Source organism: Peromyscus eremicus, chromosome 8a, assembly GCF_949786415.1.
Source record: "Peromyscus eremicus chromosome 8a, PerEre_H2_v1, whole genome shotgun sequence".
NCBI classification, from domain to species: domain Eukaryota; kingdom Metazoa; phylum Chordata; class Mammalia; order Rodentia; family Cricetidae; genus Peromyscus; species Peromyscus eremicus.
Genome location: NC_081423.1, coordinates 69,118,652 through 69,139,728, shown reverse-complemented (window position 1 = coordinate 69,139,728; position 21,077 = coordinate 69,118,652). Strand labels below are relative to the sequence as shown.

General features: G+C 40.4%; 2 protein-coding genes across 2 annotated transcripts in view; both read left to right on the top strand.

Moving 5' to 3' along the window:
- The window catches only part of Ints2 (integrator complex subunit 2), a 48,399-nt gene extending 43,438 nt beyond the window's left edge, over nt 1–4,961 (top strand). The window contains exons 21-25 of the mRNA XM_059271416.1: nt 1,401–1,652; nt 1,966–2,073; nt 2,201–2,306; nt 4,011–4,187; nt 4,301–4,961. Coding sequence (XP_059127399.1) covers nt 1,401–1,652; nt 1,966–2,073; nt 2,201–2,306; nt 4,011–4,187; nt 4,301–4,470 — 813 coding nt within the window. The 3' untranslated portion in view covers nt 4,471–4,961. The remainder of the gene's footprint in view (nt 1–1,400; nt 1,653–1,965; nt 2,074–2,200; nt 2,307–4,010; nt 4,188–4,300) is intronic.
- Nucleotides 4,962–11,096: 6,135 nt separating this feature from the next.
- Nucleotides 11,097–21,077, top strand: part of Brip1 (BRCA1 interacting helicase 1) — a 135,948-nt gene continuing 125,967 nt past the window's right edge. Inside the window, exons 1-3 of the mRNA XM_059271415.1 lie at nt 11,097–11,214; nt 14,451–14,562; nt 19,069–19,239. Of these exons, the coding sequence (XP_059127398.1) occupies nt 11,122–11,214; nt 14,451–14,562; nt 19,069–19,239 (376 nt within the window). The 5' untranslated portion in view covers nt 11,097–11,121. The remainder of the gene's footprint in view (nt 11,215–14,450; nt 14,563–19,068; nt 19,240–21,077) is intronic.

Genomic DNA, 21,077 nt, shown 5'->3' with positions numbered 1-21,077 from the left:
CTCAAGTACTGCTCTGTGAAGTGACTTGGAGGAAATGGAGGAGACACCTGGTAGGATCCTGAGGAAAGTGGAGAGCGAGAGGAAGGAAGGGGATTAGGTTCAGGTCTGCTCTGGAGGCCATTGGTTCAAATTACTTGCCCCATAGAGGTTCGTGAGCTCAAGTCTTTGCTTCTGCCTTATGCTTTATGAGCCTTCAGAAGTGTGCCAGGTGCTTGTTTACATGCTTATTTTATTTTATGTGTGTGGGTGTTTGCCTGCATTTATGTCTGTGTACCATGTCAGAAGAGGGTTAGTTCTGCTGGGACTGGAGTTACTTACAGACAGTAGTGAATTGCCATGTGAATGCTAGGAATTGACCCGGGTCTTTTGTAATAGCAACCAGTGTTCTTAACCAAGACATCTCTAGCCTCCTGCAAATGTTTACTTATATGAAAAAAGTATATTTTTTTCAGACTTGTCAGGAGTTTGTAACCCTAAAACTGTGAGACTGTGTACATTGTAAATTGCTCAGTTCTACTCTAAGAATGACCACTTATGTGGTGTTTGTGTCTTTCAGAAGAACTATTGTGTCATTTCTGTTCATATGAAAAAAGAGATTTCTTTTTCAGGTCAACTTCTCAGACTTCTCCCTCCCATCCCCCCATTGTAGACTTTTAGTCTCTTTTATTTTATTTTATTTTATTTTTATTTATTTATTTATTTTTTTTGGTTTTTCGAGACAGGGTTTCTCTGTGTAGCTTTGCACCTCTCCTGGAACTCACTTGGTAGCCCAGGCTGGCCTTGAACTCACAGAGATTTGCCTGGCTCTGCCTCCCGAGTGCTGGGATTAAAGGCGTGCGCCACCACCGCCTGGCTCTTTTATTTTTTTAAAAATAACTTACTTATTCTTAATCTCTTTTTTTTTTTTTTTTTTTCAAGACAGGGTTTCTCTGTGTAGCTTTGCGCCTTTCCTGGAACTCGCTCTGTAGACCAGGCTGGCCTCGAACTCAAAAAGATCCACCTGGCTCTGCCTCCCGAGTGCTGGGATTAAAGGCGTGCGCCACCACCGCCCGGCAACTTACTTATTCTTATTTTATGTACATTGGTGTTTTGCCTGCATGTATGTCTATGTGAGGGTGTCAGATTTTGGAGTTATAAACAGTAGTGAGCTGTTATGTAGGTGCTGGGAATTGAACCCAGGTCTTCTGGAAGTGTAGTTGGTGCTCTTAACCGCTGAGCCATCTCTCTGGTCTTCTAGTCTCTTTTATTGTGGTTTATACATTGGTTTGTTCTAGGGCAATGGCTTTCTTTACTATTATATTTTTTTAATTTTACATCCCAACTGCAATTTCCCCTCCCTCCTCTCCTCCCATTCCCTCCCCGCAACTTCTCAGACTTCTTACATCAATTTTATCTTGTAGGATAGTGCAGCAGTCCAGATTCTCTTAGAGATTTGTTTGCCTACTGAAGAGGAAAAGGCAAAAGGTGCCAGTCCAGACGTCTCCCTCAGGAATGCTCACAGTGTCATTACCACCAGCACTCCAAACAAGGGAGTGGGGGAAGGAGAAGAGAGTCTGCTCTGTGACCTCCGGGAAGTCCAGTGCCTTATCTGCTGCCTGTTGCACCAAATGTACATTGCAGACCCCAACATTGCTAAACTCGTCCACTTTCAGGTGCGTGCTGGAAGAGTAACGCGGAATGTTTGAATTTCATGTTTTTCTTGAGGGCTTTATCTATTAAATTAATAGATCATTTGAACACGAGAAAGGATCGTGGTCCTTTGGAATATATAGAAAACTACAAATTCCGAATACAATACTGATAAGATATTCAAATACTTTATCTCTGTTCTCTGTTCTAATGTATCAGGAAAGTGCAATTCCAGAGACAGTCACAGACACTTGCTATTCCGAGCAGATGCTACGCAGAGGAAGGGAAGATTCACTTGTGTTTTTGTATTTGACTTCTCTCTTCTTCCCGAGACAGGGCTATCCATGTGAACTTCTGCCTCTGACGGTTGCAGGGATCCCATCTATGCACATCTGTCTGGATTTCATACCGGAGCTTATTGCCCAGCCTGAACTTGAAAAACAGGTAATCATTTTAGAACTTGAAGAAAAACTTGATTACTTTTCAGTTGACTATTAGAGAAGACATTTTATAATTTTTAGCACTTAAACTTTTCTAAAGAAATATGTAACATTTGGATTTTGTATTCCAGATATTTGCTATACAGCTGCTTTCTCATTTGTGTATCCAGTATGCGTTACCAAAGTCACTTAGTGTGGCTCGCTTAGCTGTCAATGTCATGGGAACTTTGCTAACAGGTGTGTAGCCAATCAACAGCAACAGAAGCATCGAATAATGCTTACTACTGTGTGTATTTTCTGAACTTTAAGACTTGGCAGCTTGTGTTTGTGTGTGTGTGTGTCTGTGTGTGTGTGTTTTGTTTTTTTTTTTTTTTTTGAGTCGGGGGTCTCACTATGTATGTTCCAGACAGCTCTGGGTGTCCTGGATCTCACTCTGTAGACCAGGCTGGCCTCAAACTCACAGAGATCCACCTGCCTCTGCCTCCCAAGTGCTGGGATTAAAGGCGTGTGCTCCTTTGCTCCGTTTTCTTTGGTGTTTTTATGAGTCAGTATAACACAGTATATGTTGCTGTTACTTTTACTTGTGCCATCCTTTGAATTACTATTCTTTTAAAAAATGTCATACTTACAAATATGATTTTTAGTGTGGAAGTATAGGTAGGCACTTTTGTGGGGTTTTTTTGTGTGTCTCTCTCTATGTATGTTATAATACATTTTTAATAAATGAAAATAAAATCTGTAGAATTAGAACACAAATTAGAAATTACTAAGTGTGCTCAATTCCAGAAGAAAAATATTTGAAAATGTCATAAATAGCCAGGCGATAGTGGCTTATTCCTTTAATCTCAGCACTCAGGAAGCAGAGGTCTATAGAGTGAGTTCCAGGACAGCTAGGGCTACATAGAGAAACTCTATCTCAAAACAAAACAGTCATAAATTCATTAGCTATTTCCTTAAATTCTACAACATATTTATATATATATATATAATATATATATATATATATATATATATATGCATATATTTTATTTATTTTTTGGTTTTTCAAGACAGGGTTTCTCTGTGTAACAGCTCTGGCTGTCCTGGAATTTGCTTTGTAGACGAGGCTGAACTCGAACTCATAGACATCCGCCTGCCTCTGCCTCCCAAGTGCTGGGATTAAAGGCGTGCGCCACCACTGCCTGGCCTTCTCCTATATTTTAACCACCTTCTGGTTTGTAGAATAAAATGGTATAAAAACAAATTACTTAAAAAATATGAATACATTCAGTCCTTTAAAAGGTTATACTCTTTCTCAGTGTTCACAGTGTTTCACAATAGTTTGTCATTTTCTTTCTATTATTTTCACCTTCTGTTATAATAATTTATAGTGGTTAAGAGTTCATACTGCATTTAGTTCCAGATTTACCACTAACTGTTGCATGACTTGGAACAGCATTATTTTTTCCCCCAGGACTGGAGATTGAGCACAGAGCCTTTGCATGTGCTAGGCAAGAACTTTACACTAAGTTACCTCCCTCTTAGCCTTGGAATAACTTTTTTTTTTTTTTTTTTTTTGAGACAGGGTCTCACTATGTAGACCAGGCTGTCCTCAAACTCAGACACCTGCCTGCCTCTGTCTCTCAAGGCCTGGAATCTTTGAAAAGAGTGCCACTATGCTGGGCTTTAAACAGCTTTTATACCTTCTAGAGTTTGCTTAAAGTTCATCTCAGCTGCACAGCTGTTGTGATACAGTTGGGAGAACTAAGTGAAGTACTGAAAGTACTGTCCTTACCGCAGTGCTGGGATGTGGTAAATGTGGATCTTGATGGTGACTGATTAGTAGAGTGGAGGCTGTTAACATCAAGTGAGCCCCATCCTCTAAAGCATAGTTTTCCCAGCACAAACACAGTATGAATTTGTTCTGAAGGTTGTCTTATTTGTTCCATCTCTTCCCGACAGTCCTGACACAGGCTAAGCGGTATGCTTTCTTCATGCCAACTCTTCCAAGTTTGGTCTCCTTTTGTCGAGCATTTCCTCCACTGTATGAGGACATTATGTCTTTGCTGATTCAAATAGGCCAAGTGTGTGCCTCTGATGTTGCCACTCAGACCAGGGACATTGATCCAATTATCACACGTAAGTGGTACCTCTTTTTCATTTTTTCTTTCCTTTTTTAATGTTTCAAACAAGACCATATTCATTTCAGAATATCTTGCCTTAACTATCCCTTCTCCTCCCTTATTTTGTAGGTCTTCAACAAATAAAGGAGAAACCAAGCGGATGGTCTCAAATCTGTAAAGATCTGTCTTACAAAAATGGATCCAGGGACACTGGAAGCATGGATCCTGATGTCCAGCTCTGTCATTGTATTGAAAGCACAATAATTGAAATAATAAACATGAGTGTTAGTGGAATTTGAAAAAAAAAAAATGCAGCTAAATGTTTGCTGCATATACCCAACAGGAACCTGGATTTTATGACAATTCTAAACTGAATGGAAATAGTGAAATCTTGGGAACTGCTGAAATGATTCAATTCAATGAGTATAATTTAGAACTCTGAGAATTATACTTGCTTATGTTTGATTGGCATATCTTTGGATCTGCTCTGATGGTATGTTTATATTGTAGCAGCTGAACTTCTTTTCCATTGGGAATACGTTAAGAAACCCATTTCTAGAAAGGGATTGGACCATGCACTTAGCTTGTGAAGGGAAGAAAGATCGCCAGGCCTTTAATTTTTTATAGAAATGAGCCTGTGGCCAGGCGGTGGTGGCACACGCCTTTAGTCCCAGCACTCGGGAGGCAGGGGCAGGTGGATCTCTGTGAGTTCAAGGCCAGCCTGGGCTACAGAGTGAGTTCCAGGACAGGCTCCAAAGCTACAGTAGAAACCCTGTCTCAAAAAAAAAAAACAAAAAACAAAAAAAAAACAAAAACAAAAAAAAAAGAGCCTGTGGATATCCCTCATATTTGTGAGCTTGTAACAGTTTTCAACAAAGAGGGAATGAGGAAGGAGAAAGGGAGAAAGGGATGTAGGGAAGGAATAATTCAGGAAAAATGACCAGTTAACTACTCAAAAATCTCACAGACTTGTAATGCAAGTTATAGTAATGCAGGTTGGAACTCTAGTTTGTGAGAAACAGTAGTTAAGAAGGCTTTAAAAAAGGCAGGTAAGCCAGGTGTGGCACATGCCTTTAGATCCCAGCCCTAGGGAGAAAGTCAGAGGCAGGGGGATCTCTGTGTTTGAGGCAAGCCTGGTCTATATAGTCAGTTCCAGGACAGCCAGAGCTACATAAAGAAATCTTGTCCAGAAAAAAAAAAAAAAAAGAAAGCCAAGTAAATGACTGCCTTGGAGTTACAGATGAAGATAAAAAGATTTCACATGTCTGCTTCAATTTCTCCTAATATATGAAGCCATATGTTTAAAGAGATACTTGAATAACTTGAAATTTTAAGATACTGATTGTAGTTACAGAAACATCTTTGTGCAAAGAATAACCTGAAAGTAAATTTCATTTATTCTTTTTTAAATTTATTTTTATAATGTTGTATTATCTAATTCTCAGAGGAGCAAAGATGTATCAAATGAATTTTAGAGCAATAAACCCCAATAGAGCTCTTGGTTCATCATCAGGATTATAACTCACATTTTACTTTGAGGAGATCTTTGAGTAAGAAAATACAGTGTTTGAACCTCAGGAAAAATTATAATGTGGAAAATACTGTGTTGCTGAAATTTGCAATCCTCTGTTAGGAACTTCATGATTAAGTAGATGCATTCAGATAACCATAATCATTTTTAAAAATTAAGTAGCCAATGTAGAAGGTACTACTTTGCTCTCTTGAGAAATACCTCAGTCATTTGCCACCCCACTCAAAACAGACCTCTCATTGGAAAGTTGGTTTTACAAAAAGAATTTTAGCCTCATCCTTTCCACTAACTAGCACCTAGTCACATCTTACTGTCCTTCTTTGACCCTGACCCTACCTCATGAAGGTGTTCTGTTCAAACCAGTTTATAGCCGTTTCCAATCATGAAGTGCATAGTATCATGCATGATGGAATATATATATAAAACTTTTTATTAGATGCTTAATGTTCAATTAAGTAATTTTGATGTGAAGAGTAAAAGAATATGCTTTAAAGATATACCATAAAAATTTTCATATTTTTAAACGATGCAGTTTTGTAATCTCTTAAGATTAAATACAACTGCTCTTGTTTTGTTTTTTAAATGAGGCCTTTCTGGAATGTTTTGTGTGAATAGTAGAATTCTTTAGGAATTCAGAAACGTTCAAAGTATGTTTTGTAATGAAATGCAGCACACATTTTGTGGATTAATTTTCAAAGACTAGTCATGACCTACTGTGTTAAAGTAATAACAGGCTGTTTTTCATCCAATTTGTTGATAATGTAAATAAAATGTGTAAATAATACTAGTAAATGTTAATATTCATGTATCTTAAGTTAAGGTTATAAACTTTGTCACAATGTGATTTTTTTTATTGAAGTCAAACAGATGTGTGCAACTATTTTGAATATTGATTTATAAATATTCATTCTTTATCAACAAACTGTAGTTTTTGTGTTTTATTCCACAAATGTTAATATAAAAGGGGACCAAGGGAGACTTAGGCCCTAGGACTGCCTAGTTCCAAGGCTTTAATGTATCTCTCTATAAGGCCAAAGGAGAGTAATCTCTGGGGGTCAACTGAAAGTATTAGCAGTTCACCTGAGAAAAATGAGGGTGGTTATTTAACAATTGGGAGGGTGTCAGGCAGGTGGATCTCTGAGTTTGAGGCCAGCCTGGTCTACATAGTGAGTTCCAGGAATACACAGAGAGAGAGAGAGAGAGAGAGAGAGAGAGAGAGAGAGAGAGAGAGAGAGAGAGAGAGAGAGGAGAGAGGGAGAGGAGAGAGCCCTTTTAGCTGGGTAATCTCCAGGCCAGCCAGGGCTATAAAGGACCCTGTCTCAGAAAAAGGAAAAAAAAAAATAAGAGGGTTGGGACTATAGGTCATTGCTCAAACACTTGCTGAGCGTGTGTAAGCCTGTGTTTGATGCTCAACAGTGCTAACAAACAAAAACCAGGAAGAGGGAAGTAACAATCTGGAGGTATTTGAGGGATTTCATAAATGATGCTTCAGCTCATCATCGTAACAGTAAACCACTCCATCTTCGACATACTATCATGTTACTTAATTCCTAACATAATCTGGAGTCTGTTTTTAGTTTATTTTTTGAGGTTTCTTTTTATGTGTATGTCTGTACAGTGCCAGTGGAGGCCAGCAGAGGGCCATGGAACCATAATCACTGGAGCCACCATACGGGTGCTGAGAATCAAACCTGGTCCTCTGCAAGAGCATTGCTTGTTCTTAACCCTGATCCACCTCTTCAGCTCCTGGAATCTGCTTTTTTAAATACAATTTCACAGTGTACTTTTTTTTTTTTGGAAGCAGTTTAGGGCGGTGGTGGCTCACACCTTTAATCCCAGCCCTTGGGAGGCAGAGGCAGGCAGATCTCTGTGAGTTCGAGGCCAGCCTGGGCTACAGAGTGAGTTCCAGGAAAGGCACAAAACTACACAGAAAAACCCTGCCTCGAAAAACCAACCCCTCCCCCCCAAAAAAGCAGTTTAATTATCATTTTATTGACTAATCTATTGAACTGATAAATCAGAAAATCAGAACTCTCTCCATTACTGGACTAAGGACTATATAACTTTTTAGTGTTACAAAGAGACTCTTGTCAAGTGAGGAATTATTACTCTTAGATTATGTTTTTAGGATACATTTCGGGCACTGAGCTACTAGGTCAAAGTTAAATTTATTTTTTTATGATCATAAATTTCATCATTTTAGGAAGATAAAAAATCGAAAGCAAGGCAAACAACTAGTCTTCTCTTGCTGTTTCTCGAAAACTACCTCACGGTTTTGCCTTTTGGGGTCACTAGTATTTGAGTAAAGTTTAGGCTACAAACAACAACGACAGCAATATATAATCTATATATATATATAATAAAAATATGATAATAGTAATGGCCAAAAATTAATTTGTCAACGTCATGGTTAACCCTTATCTTTGAGGAAATTGTACTTCTTGGCAAGGAATAAAATGGTATGTTAGGTCGATGTGATCTGGAGAGACTGATTATCGGCCGAAGATTCTAATATCCGAGAAAGCCTTGACTATCACGGAATACTGTACCAGTTGTCATGTGACCTTCTCACTTATTCTGGCATAGCAGTGATAATTCTGGCACCAGTTTGCTTCCCCTCCCCCGGGCCCCCCATCTTTAGATGCTATATAACCTTAGGAAAGTTTAGTCACGTGATACAACTGAGGAAAAATGTTTCCTTGCAAATTAGTCTCCCAGTCATCAGAGAACTGACTGTCTAGGTTAAACCAGCTGTTTCCAAAAGTAGTACAAATGTTTTTCTTTCAAGCAAACCTGCAAGATCTGTTCCAGTATTTCTCGCTGAGGATGCACGCCTTCCGGTGCCGCCAAGTACTTTGGGGCTCTACTTATTTTGCAGGCTCCCATTGGACGTTACAGCGTCGACTTCGCACGATGATTGGCTGTTTACTCTCTGGCCGCGACGTGATTGGCTGGCGTGCTCGGCCATTGGGCACCGGGAGCCGAGGGGCGGGAGGCGCGAATTCGTCGGTGCGGAGCCGCTGAGCTGCAGCGCTCAGGAGGAGTGGCCGTGGCTGGGCACCTAGCAGCGCCTGAGGCAGGTGAGGGGGACCTTTCCCACTCGTGAACAACCCCCGAACGCCAGCATTTCCTTTTCTCCCGGAGCTGGAGCCAGCCGCAGGCGAGTGGGAAGGACGGCGGGGGGCAGGCGCCTGCAGTCCTGCGCTAACCGGCTCAGGCCCTTCGGCGTGACAGAGTCACTCGGCCGGGGCATCCTTGGCTGTGCGAGAGCTGGGCGCGTGGGGAAGGAGAGCTGAGGAGCAGGGGCCCTGTCCTTACCGTCTGCGAACGCAGGCGGGGAAGTAGCCCCAGCCCTCGCCCCCGCAGTACTTCTAGGCGGGAGACAGAGTGCTCTTTTTTTTTTTTTTTTTTTTTTTTTTAAAGAGACAGGATCTCACCCTGCAGTCCTGGCTTGCCTGGAACTCGCTATGTAGACCAGGCTGGCCTTGATTTCAGAGAGATCCTCTGCCTCCTGATTGTTGGGGGTCACAAATCTGCACCACCACATCTGGAAGTTTGTTTCTCTTTGATGCGTTCTACAAGGGAAGCTTCCACGTTTTGAGTGCTGCCACAGCTGCAGGCATAGATTGCCATCTAGGTTAATTTTAGTAAAACAGTGTTGAGGTTTTGCTTCAGATTAAGAAATTAGAGCCCACTAAGCCTCAGAGGTTTACAGATAGAATCAGTGATTGGATAATTTTTCTAAGAATCTTTTATTTATTCTTTGATGATTGGATAATTTTTTCTAAGAATCTTTTATTCTTTGACGGTTTCATATGTGTATACAATGTATCTTGATCACATCCATCTCCAGTCTATCCTTCACACTCCCCTGGAACCCTTCGGATGCCCTCTTCCACATTCATGTTGCCCCCACACCCCACCCGCTGAGTCCAATTAGTGCTGCCTGCTGGAATGTTGGCTGATGTTGGCTTGATTTTGTGCAGGTCTTGTCTGACAGAACAATATTTAGAACTGGAAAATATCTTTGAGTAGTGATTCTTTTGGCGCACAGAGGCAGCGGTTAAAGTTATTATTGACTTCATGATCTGTCGAACAATCTGTCTTAACCATCTCCATTCCCAGGCTGAATTTACCATTTTTTCTTTTTTTCACAGTTGCAAAAATTCTTCGGTCGGTGAAAGTGTCTGAGAGGTTAGGCAGATGCCAACAGTGGAATCCAAATCCATTTTCTTTCCATTGTAGTCTCCTGACTTCAGAATTACTGTGCTGGCCTGGGGAGCCGGCTCAATAGATAAAGACAAGGGGCTGGAGAGATGGCTCAGAGGTTAAGAGCACTGACTGCTCTTCCAGAGGACCTGAGTTCAATTCCCAGCAACCACATGGTGGCTCACAACCATCTGTAATGAGATCTGGTGCCCTCTTCTGGCCTGCAGTCATACGTGTTGCATACATAATAAATAAATAAATCTTTTAAAAAAAAAGACACAACCGAGCCATTAAAAGATGATTAAGAAATTAAAAATATTACTGTGGAAAGATACTTTCTCATTTACAATGATTTTAAAATGAGGTATTATTGCAGAGAAGAATTTTTGACCGTAGAAGTAAAATGATAGGTCACAGATACAGCCTCTGCTTCCTGACTGCTTGTCCGTTCCTCTCTTCTTCTGTGTGGGAAAGTGTGAAAAGGGAAATAGGAATGTGCAGACTAAGAGAAAAAAGAGTGGGCTAGGGAACGCAGAGCTTCTTCAGAAATCTGTCTTTCTGAAGTTGATGCTATGTCGTCTGAGTTGTTCCAGGAACTTGTGCATCTTCTGCCACATACTGTGTGCTTTTCCATTATTTTATTTAACCTTTACAGCAGTCCTCTCGGGGTGATTCTGTTGCTATTCTTATTTTGCACTTGAGAATGTGGAGTCCTAGAAAAGTTAAGGGATTTGCCTGAAGTCACATAACTAATCTGTCTTGGAGTAGGAGTGCCGAATCCAGGTGACGGTCAGACTCTGGTATGTGATCTTGACCCCGAGATTTATTAATAGGACTGAGAAATTGTTTACTTCCATTGCTTTGGTATACGTTCTTATTAATCGCAGTTTTTATTGTCAGACTTCTGTACTGTTGCTAGGTGTCTGGCTTTCTATGAATGAGATTGTTTCAATACTTAACTATAAATACTTTTTATTTATTTTTATTTATGCCAGGGAAACACAGCTTTTTGCAGAAGCCGGAGAAGGGTGTAAGATCCCTTGGAGCTGGAGTTACAGGCGTTTGTAAACTGCCTAATGTGAGTGCTGGGAATCCACCTTAGGTCCTCTGGAAGAGCAGCAAGTGCTCTTAACTTGTTGTGCCAGCCCCTCAGTATTGGTTTTATTGTTTCTCTTGCAGTGACATTATCTAAAGTCAAGAAGAAAGCAAAATGTCCTCAGTGTCATCTGAATACACTATTGGTGGGGTGAAGATTAACTTTCCTTGTAAAGCTTATCCAGCACAGCTTGCTATGATGAGTTCTGTAAGTATTTTACATCAGTTAAATCTTTATTAAGTTGCTGTAGCTTATGATTCCAACTGTACATTGAATTTGTAACTATTCTCAGGTACAAAATGAGTGCTAATATTTGCTGGATTCATTTGGAAGAGCACCTGCTTTTAGGAAAGTAGTATCCATAACTCCTAAGCTGTATATGTTTGGTTAGGATATAAAGAAGAACATCTGAAAAACACCCTCAGCTCCTTTGATTTTAGTGTGTGTGTGTCTGTGTGTGTGTGTGTGTGTGTGTGTGTGTGTGTGTGTGTGTCTGTGTGTGTGTGTGTGTGTGTGTCTGTGTGTGTGTGTGTGTGTGTGTGTGTGAGAGAGAGAGAGAGAGAGAGAGAGAGAGAGAGAGAGAGAGAGAGAGAAGAATGTATCTGTGTTGAGTGTCCTCAGTCATTCTCTACCTTTTTCTTTTGAGGCACAGTCTCAGATGAATCTGGAACTTGGGTTTTCGTTGTTGTTTTTGGCTAGGCTGGCAGTCTGTAAGCCCTCTATCTCCTCTTACCTCTGCCCACTGTAGTGCTGGGCGTATGGGTATGTGTCCCTCAAACATAGCTTGTTATATGCCTTCTGGGGATCCAGACTCTGGTCCACACACTTGTACAACTGCCGGTCTTTAAACTCAGCATATTTTGGTGAATGGTTCTAAGACCCACCTTGGATAACAAAATCTGTATGTGCAATTCCTTTATGTAAAATGGTGCTACTATTTGTATATATTCTACAAGTAAGTTTCCCATAGACTTTAAATCATCTCTAGATTGCTTACCATGCTTGATATAAATGCTATGTAAATAATTGTGATATTCACAACTATGTATTAGATATTTAGGGAATAATAAGCCTGCATGTTTAGTACAGATGCAATTTTTGTTTTTCTGGATAATTTCAAATGTACTTATCCTTAACAATGTAGAGTATTTTACATATGTTTAAACTTTGTGAATGAAATATTGAATTTTTTTTTTGTGTGGTTTTTCAAGACAGGGTTTCTCTGTGCAGCTTTGGTGCCTTTCCTGGAACTCACTCTGTAGCCCAGGCTGGGCTTGAACTCACAGAGATCTACCTGTCTCTGCCTTCCGAGTGCTGGGACTAAAGGTGTGCGCCACCATCGCCCAGCCATATTTTTTTTTTTTGTAGATTTTTTTTTTTTGATGATTGTGATAGTTATCATCAACTTGACAACTTAGAACCATCCAGGGAAAGAATCTCAATCAAGAATTGTCTACCTTGGGTTTGTGGGCATGTCTGTGAGAGATTATCTTTTTTTTTTCTGTGTGTGTGTGTGTGTGTGTGTGTGTGTGTGTGTGTGTGTAAGTAGTTTGCCTGCATGTATATATGTGCACCATGTACATGCCTGGTGTTTGAGGTGGCCAGAAAAAGGTATTGGATACCTGGAAATGGAGTTACAAATGGAGTTACATATGGTTATGAGCTTCCATGCTGTGTGCTGGGAATTCAACCCAGACCCTCTGTAAGAACAGCTGGAGTTCTTAATTGACGAGCTATGTCTCCTGCCCCTGTAGGGGATTGTCTTAACAGATGTGAGAAGACCCAGGCCACTGTGGGTAGTACCATTCCTTAGACAGGGGGTCCTGAACTGTGAAGGGTGGAAAACTAGACCTCAGCACAAGGAAACGAATATGTGCATTCATTTCTCTGCTCTTGACTATGGATGTAAGCCCTTGCCATGGTGACTTCCCTGGTCTGATGGACTATAACCTGGAATTGTACATAGAATATAAATTCCTTTCCCCCTACGTTGTTTTTGGTCAAAGTATTATATCACAGCCACAGAAATGAAGGTAGAATAGTGGTGGTAGGGATGATCACAGAGCTTCGTGATGCTAGGCAAGTACTCTTCTACTGAGCTGTGTCCCTAACAATTGTTTGTTTGTTTTTGTTTTCATTGGAACATTATATTTAAGATATGTCCTCATTGGTTGTTAAATCATTTTAATTCCAGTATGACATTTTATTGTATGGCTAGCATAATCTGTCCGTTTTCCTGCTGGTGGTATTTAGGTTGTTCATAATCTCTTAGAATTAGCAAAAAATGTTACTATGAACTGTTTTACACCTATTTCTTGTGTTCACATAGGAAGGGTTTAGGGTGTGTACTTAGTGATGGACTTAGTGGACTTGGACATCTTCATTTTACATTTTTTTTTTTTTCTAACAGTTCTTTATTGATTCTTTGGGAATTTCACATCATGTACCCCAGTCTCCCTTTCCCCTCCAGTATTCCCCCAAAAGACTCCCCCCAAAATCAATCCAAAACAAAACAAACAAAAACTCTGCACCTCACTCTTTCCAACACTTCTTCATTCATCCTTGCTGCATTGAGAGCTGTGGTGTGTCATGCAGTATACCCTTTTGTCCAATCAGTCCCACTGACAAAATGCTTATTGTAATGAGTCTTCTAGTTCAAAGCCTCTGGTGCACAATCATCACTGGACTCTCGGATATCTTTCTGTTGCCCCAACTCATGGAGATCCTGCAATTTTTGATCCACAGGACCAGTCCCTTCATGCATTCCTACAGGTCATAGATGGGGGAGACGTTAGGGTTATAACAATTAGTCTTTCCATTAGTGGTATTGCTCATTAAGTTTTTTTTCTCATACATATGCATAGGTATTAGTGTATTACGGTCCTTTTTTTTCTTTGTTTTTTTAGATTACTTTTATGTGTATGAATGTTTTGCCTGCAGGTATGTCTGTGTACCTCCTGTGTGCCTGAGGCCTGAGGAGGCCAGAACAGGGCGTTGGATCTCCTGGAACTGGAGTTAGAGGCAGTTGTAAGCTGCCACATGTGTATGGGAATTGAACCTGGATCGTCTGCAAGAGCAACAACTGCTCCTAACTGCTGAGCCACCTCTCCAGCACACACTACAGTTTTATAGAAACAATCTGTGGCTGTATAATTAAATATAAGTTGCTTATTTAATTTTGTGTGTGTGTGTGTGTGTGTGTGTGTGTGTGTGTGTGTGTGTGTGTTTGATGTACTCATAAAACCAGCAGACTGTTAGGGAGAAGTAAAGGAGTAAAGTCTAGGTTAACAAAATTCTGGTTCTTCCTTATGCTGTTACTGTCTCCTGGAGTGCTTCCTCACCCTTCTGTGCTATTCTCTTCATGTTTCTGTTCGATGGAGAGAGAGCTGATGAATAGTCGATTATTGTTTCCTTTTTTTAAAAAATGATTTCTTTGTCCACAGATTGTCAGAGGGCTAAACAGTAGTCAGCATTGTCTGTTGGAGAGTCCCACAGGAAGTGGAAAAAGTTTAGCCTTGCTTTGTTCTGCATTAGCCTGGCAACAGTCTCATGTTGGTAAGTAGTTCTCATAAAAAATTATTGTGTTTATTTTGTGTGTGCGTATATGCGTGGGCACATGTGCTATGGTATGGACGTCAGAGGACAAGTTGCAGGAATCACTTCTCTCCGTCCACCGTATGGGTCGGGCGTACTGAACTCTGGTCATCAGGCTCAGTGACAAGTGTGCCTTTACCTGCTGAACAATTAGGCCAGCCCCAGGTAATATACTACACTGTATCTAAACATTGTTCTAACTGATTTAAATAATCTCTGTCAAGACATTTCTTCAAGATGTATCACCTGTGCCAGGCATGGTGGTGCACATATATAATTCCAGCATTCAGGAGCCAAAGGCAAGAAGATTGCTCTAGGTTCAAGGCCAGTCTGGTCTATACACAAGTTTCAGGCCAGCCAAGGCTACACAGCAACCCTGTCCAAAAATAAAACAAAACGTTATAAGTCTTCTGAAAGAAGATGAATACATCAAAATTAATTTTTAAATAATATTAACACAATTTAGTCCTTTTACTTGGTCATGCAGAGTGTATGTGAATATTTTAGATATTTAGAGTTCTTATGAAAATAACGAGATGATAATTTGTATCTAAGAAATAGGAGATAGAGCTCTGATGGTGCTGATGCATATACTAATTGTTTGAATATATCCTTAAATGTATTTGCTTATCTGACTTTTTGTTTTACGTGCATTTGTGTGAGGGTGTCAGATTCTCTGAAACTGGAGTTACAGACAGATGTGAGCTGCCGTGTGGGTGCTGGGAGTTGAACCCTGGTCCTCTGGAAGGGCAGCCAGTGCTCGTAACTGCTGAGCCATCTCTCTAGCCCCTTTATCTAACTTTTATAACATTAAAATATGGACTATATGAAGAAGAAGACATATAAAACTGGAGTAGTGGTACATGCCAGTAAGCCTAGTACTTCAGAGGGTGAAGAGGAGGACAGTGAGTTAAAGGCCAGCCTGGGCTACATACCAAGACCCCAGCTCTAAATAAATGAGTAAACAACAGATACTTGTTGCTCTGCTCATTTGAATACCAGATAAATAGACTCCTATTATAATCACGATTGCATGAATTTCTGTGATGTCCCATTACATTAATTGTTGCCAGAGCTGCACAGTGAGACCTTGTCTCAAAAAATAAATTTGGCTAGGATTGAGCATGCGCCCCTGCATCCCTAGCACTCAGGGAGCTGAGGCCAGAGAGAAGACAGTAGCCTGGGATCTGTCTTAAAAAACCAAACTCGCCGGGCGGTGGTGGCTCACGCCTTTAATCCCAGCACTCGGGAGGCAGAGCCAGGTGAATCTCTGTGAGTTCGAGGCTAGCCTGGGCTACCAAGTGAGTTCCAGGAAAGGTGCAAAGCTACACAGAGAAACCCTGTCTTGAAAAACCAAAACAAACAAACAAACAAAAAAACAAAACAAAACACCAAACTCGAGTCCTGGGTGAGGGGTGTAGTTCAGTGATACAACATGTTCCTAGCAGGTGCAAGGGCCGGGATTCAGTACTTAGAACTTCCAGAAAATAAGTAAAAATGTATACACCCATATAACAGAAGATACTGGGGTACTGGCTCCCATTGCACCCTTTCCAACGGTGAGTCCTGGACTTAAATGTAAATTCCTACAGGTCATCTTGAATTACTGTTTCTTTTTGTAGGTTTCGAGGTAAAATCTATTTGTAATTGTTCCATGTATTTGCTGATAAGCTTATTTTTTTATTAAAATATGACATCATCTGGGTAAACACAAAATTGCTATTAATATTTACTTGATGAAAAACTTTAATTTTTTTAAAAGATTTATTTTTATTTTCAATTATGTGTGTATAGGTTTATGTAAGGTGCTCACAGAGGGCAGGAGAGAGTGTTAGAGGACCTGGAGCTAGAGTGACAGGGGGTTGTGGACTTCTCCATGGTTATGCTGCAAACTGAACTTGGGTTCTTTGGGAGAGCAGGAAATGCTCTTAACTTCGACCATCTTTGCAGCCCCAAGACTTTGTAATCTTAATAACAATCTGAAATATAGTATTGAATATTTTTTATGTATATAAATAGATAAGTCTGACCTAGAGTATCAGAAGAATGTGAAGTTAATCACAGGTGTGTATGTGTGTATAGATGCATTAATAAAGGAAATGTTTGGGCTGACAAGATGGCTCAGTGTTAAAGGCTGACTTCTAAGCCTGGTGACCTGCTTTCAATCCCTAGAACCCACCTGGTGGGCAAAGAGAACTGACTCCTGCAAGTTATCTTCTGACCTCCACATGCACACCGTGGCATGTACACACATATACATAAACAAAGTAATAAAAAAGAAATGTTCATGTTACTGGTAGAATGTGGTAACAAGGGTGGGCAAGTTGGCTCAGCAGTCAGGGTGCTCACTACCAGTTCTGATGACCTGAGTTCATCCCTATAACTACAGGGTAGAGGGAGAAAGCTGACTCCTGCAGATTGTCCTCTGTTCTCCACACCATACCATGGCATGTGGACCCGCTTCCCCACATTAACACAGGCAAATGGTAAAATAAACGTAAATAAAGACTGTTAAAGAGAAAACATTTTATGATCTTTTGATTGTCCATTTTGATTATCATTGGTGTCATTCTTTGGGGGAAAGTGACATTTCTAGTTAATAATGGAAATTTAATGACGGTTATCTGGGAGATGTTTTTGTGTTGCAAATGAGTAAACAATGTAAAAAACATTTAGTTTGTTTTTCCTTTTTTTTTTTTTTTTTTTTTTGTTTCTCAAGACAGGGTTTCTCTGTGTAGCCCTGGCTGTTCTGGAACTCTGTAGACCAAGCTGGCCTTGAACTCACAGAGATCCACCTGCCACTGCCTCCCAAGGGCTGAGATTATAGGCGTGTACCACCACTCCCAGTTCCTTTTTCTATTATTATTATTATTATTATTATTATTATTATTATTATATGCTAGTTATAAACAATGGGTTTCATTATGAGATTTTTATACATGTATATAGTGTGCCTTTAGGTTTGCCTTTTTTTTTCTCCTGAGGCAGGATTTTGCTATATAGTCTGGGCTGGCTTTCAGCTCAAGGTCCTCCTGCCTCAGCCTCCTGAATGCTGGGATTACAGGTATGCATGACCATGCTTGTTTATGATTAGCTTTTTAAAAAGTATATGAGTTCTGTAATTATATATCATGTGGGCATAAATTAAAAAGTATCTTAATCATTGGGCCATCTGGAACTGCGGTTGTAGATGGTTGTGAGTAGCTGTGGGGGTGCAGGGAACTGAACTGGGATCCCCTGGAAGAGCAGCAAATGCTCTTAACTGCTAAGCCATCTCTCTAGCCCCCATATTGTAGTTTTAAAAATTATATTTAGGTATCTTAATTACCTTTTCATTGGATTTGAATATTGTCTTAAAATGTGCTTTGATACTTGTATCAGAATGTGTAGGTGGTAGGATGTTTCTATTTGATTTGATTCTTTTGTTTGCTTGTTTGTTTGTTTTTGAGACAGTTTCCCTGTGTAGGCCTGGCTGTCCTGGAACTCATTCTGTAGACCAGGCTGGCCTCAAACCCAGAGTTCCACGTGCCTCTGCCTCCCGAGTGCTGGGACTAAAGGTGTGGGCCACCTCACCAAGCCTGAATATTTCTATTTGAAATAGAAGTATAATGTGAGGCTGGATGTGGTGGTTCACATCTTTAATCCCAGCACTCAGGAGGCAGAGGCAAGTGGATCTCTGTGAGTTCAAGGTCAGCCTGTTCTATTTAGTGAGTTCCATGACAGCCAAGGCTTTGTTAGAAAGACCCTGTCTCAAAAATAAATAAATAAATAGATAAATAAATAAATAAATAAATAAATAAATAAATAAATAAATGAAATAAAAATAAAAAAGGAATAAAAAATAAGGATAATGTGGACTGTGGCAATCCTTATCTTTAGTATTTTGGATACTGAAATTTCAAATTCTTCCTTTAAGGAAATAGCAGTAATGAAGCATATACTTTTCATCTTTGTTTCCGCCCTTTTTGCTTGATTTTGAAAGATAATGTGAATATAAATAAATACAAAAGTAGTTGTACTTTTTTTTTGTTTTGTTTTTTGTTTTTCGAGACAGGGTTTCTCTGTAGTTTTGCGCCTTTCCTGGAACTCACTTTGTAGACCAGGCTGGCCTCGAACTCACAGAGATCCGCCTGCCTCTGCCTCCCGAGTGCTGGGATTAAAGGCGTGCGCCACCACCGCCCGGCAAGTAGTTGTACTTTTAATTACATTATTAATCTTCATTATTTTGTTTTAATAGTTTATACATTGATAACATTTCTGAACACACTGCGGGCTTAGGTTTTCTCTTCCGTCCTGATTCAATATTGTAGATAAGGTTTATGTAGATTGTTTCTCTTAATCTAATCTTGTAACCTGGGAAACTTCTAATCCTTGGTGAACTGAGGTGGTTGCTTACTGTAGCTGAAAAGAAAATTACTACTTATTAGTTATATAGTAAATAGAGGTGCTTTTTTTTTTTTTTTCTAGGAAAGCCAGTGGATGAGGGCTTGAATAAAAAGCCTGAGGTGCCGTCATCATGTTGTTGTGCATGCCATTCAAAGAATTTGACTTACAGTGACATGAGCACAGGCACATCACCTCATTTCAGTAGTCCAAGCAAGCTGTCTGAAAGAAATGGGACTTCGTCACCCTGTCGAGGTAAATTATCTTCTGCTTGTGTCTGTTGGAATCTGTATGGGATCCTTCCTTAGTTATTACTACTCTGAAGCTTAATTCAGATAAATTTAACTAGTAGGATTAATTTTTCTGAAATTCCTGTTTTAGAAATTTATTTATTTATTTTGTGTGGGAGCCCACAAAAGCTTCCTAGTGAGATCTGAGCTTGCTTTACCCAGCAGGGCTGCATTAGGGGATGGCTTGACCACGTGCATGGTCACCAGGTGCCTAGCATGGTCTAAGCTTGGCTGTGCTGGGGGAGGTCTTTTGCTTCACCCCTTGGCATTCCTTTAAAAGCCCTTTAGTAGAGACTGAAGGGGCTGGTGGGTTTGGACCCAGGCCCTCCCGAGGCTATTCTATGTTTTCTATCTGTCTCTCTCTCTCTATCCTTCTATCTACATATTCCTTATTTCTCCCTGCTCAAGAGTACCCTGGGGGAAAAAGTGGAGGCAGGCCCCCCCAATTTTGAATGTATAAGTATTTTGTCTGCAGTGTATGTCTGTGTTCCCTGTGTATTCCTGACAGCCTCAAAGGCCCTAGGACTGGAATTTCAGCTGCCCTGAAATCCTTCAATTATATTTATCTTTCTTTTTTCTTTTTTTGATTTTTCAAGACAAGGTTTCTCTGTGTAGCTTTGCGCCTTTCCTGGAACTCACTCTGTAGTCCAGGCTGGCCTAGAACTCACAGAGATCCTCCTGCCTCTGCCTCCTGAGTGCTGGGATTAAAGGCGTGTGCCACCACCGCCCGACTATATTTATCTTTCTAGTGTGTGTGTGTGTGTGTGTGTGTGTGTGTGTGTGTGTGTGTGAATGTGAATGGGTATGTGTGCCACAGCACTCGTGTGGTGCCAGAGGACCACTTGCTGGTGTCAGTTCTCTCCTTCCACCATGTGGGTCCTAGTGCATTTACTCACTGAACCTCTCTGAAATTCTTTAAATTATGTTTATTTATTTTCTATGTTGGTTATAGAACTTCAAGCTTCATGCATGTCAAAGAATGTGCTTTGAACTGAACAATGTGCCCTAATGGAATAATTTTACCATAACATTGACTGCTCAAAAACTTGAACTTTTGCCAGGTGGTGGTGGTGGTGTTGGTGGTGCATGCCTTTAATCTCAGCACTCAGAGGCAGAGCCAGGCGGCTCTCTGTGAGTTCAAGGCCAGCCTGGTCTACAGAGCGAGATCCAGGACAGGCACCAAAACTACACAAGAGAAAGCGTGTCTCAAAAAAAACCAAAAAACTTGGACTTTTTTATTTGTGTTCTCACTTTAATTAATGAGTTGTATTAGTGGGTTAAACCCCAATTAGTCTTTTGTCTGTGTTGTCTTCTGTCACCATTGAGGTACTTTGCTTCTTTTTTTTTGTTTTTTGTTTTTTGTATTTTTGAGGCAGGGTTTCTCTGTGTAGCTTTGTAGCCTTTCTTGGAACTCTGTAGCCCAGACTGGTCTCGAACTCACAGAGATCCGCCTGCCTCTGCCTCCCAAGTTTTGGGATTAAAGGTGTGCACCACCACCACTCAGCTGTATTTTTTTCAAGTCAAAAGTCTGTGGCAACTCTTAATTGAACAAACTTATTGGTTGTAGGTGGACTTTTCTTTCCCACTCTCCAGTTCCCAAATAACCGGCACAGAGATTTAATATAAATTATAAATGCTCTACTGATAGCTCAGGCTTATTACTAACTAGTTCCTATACTTAAATTAACCCATTTCTATTAATCTGTTATTGCCATGTGGCTCATGGCTTCTTTATCTGTCCTCCAGCATGTCTTGCTCTCCTGCATCTCCTGGCAATCTCTCTCACTCTGCCCCTCTTCTTCA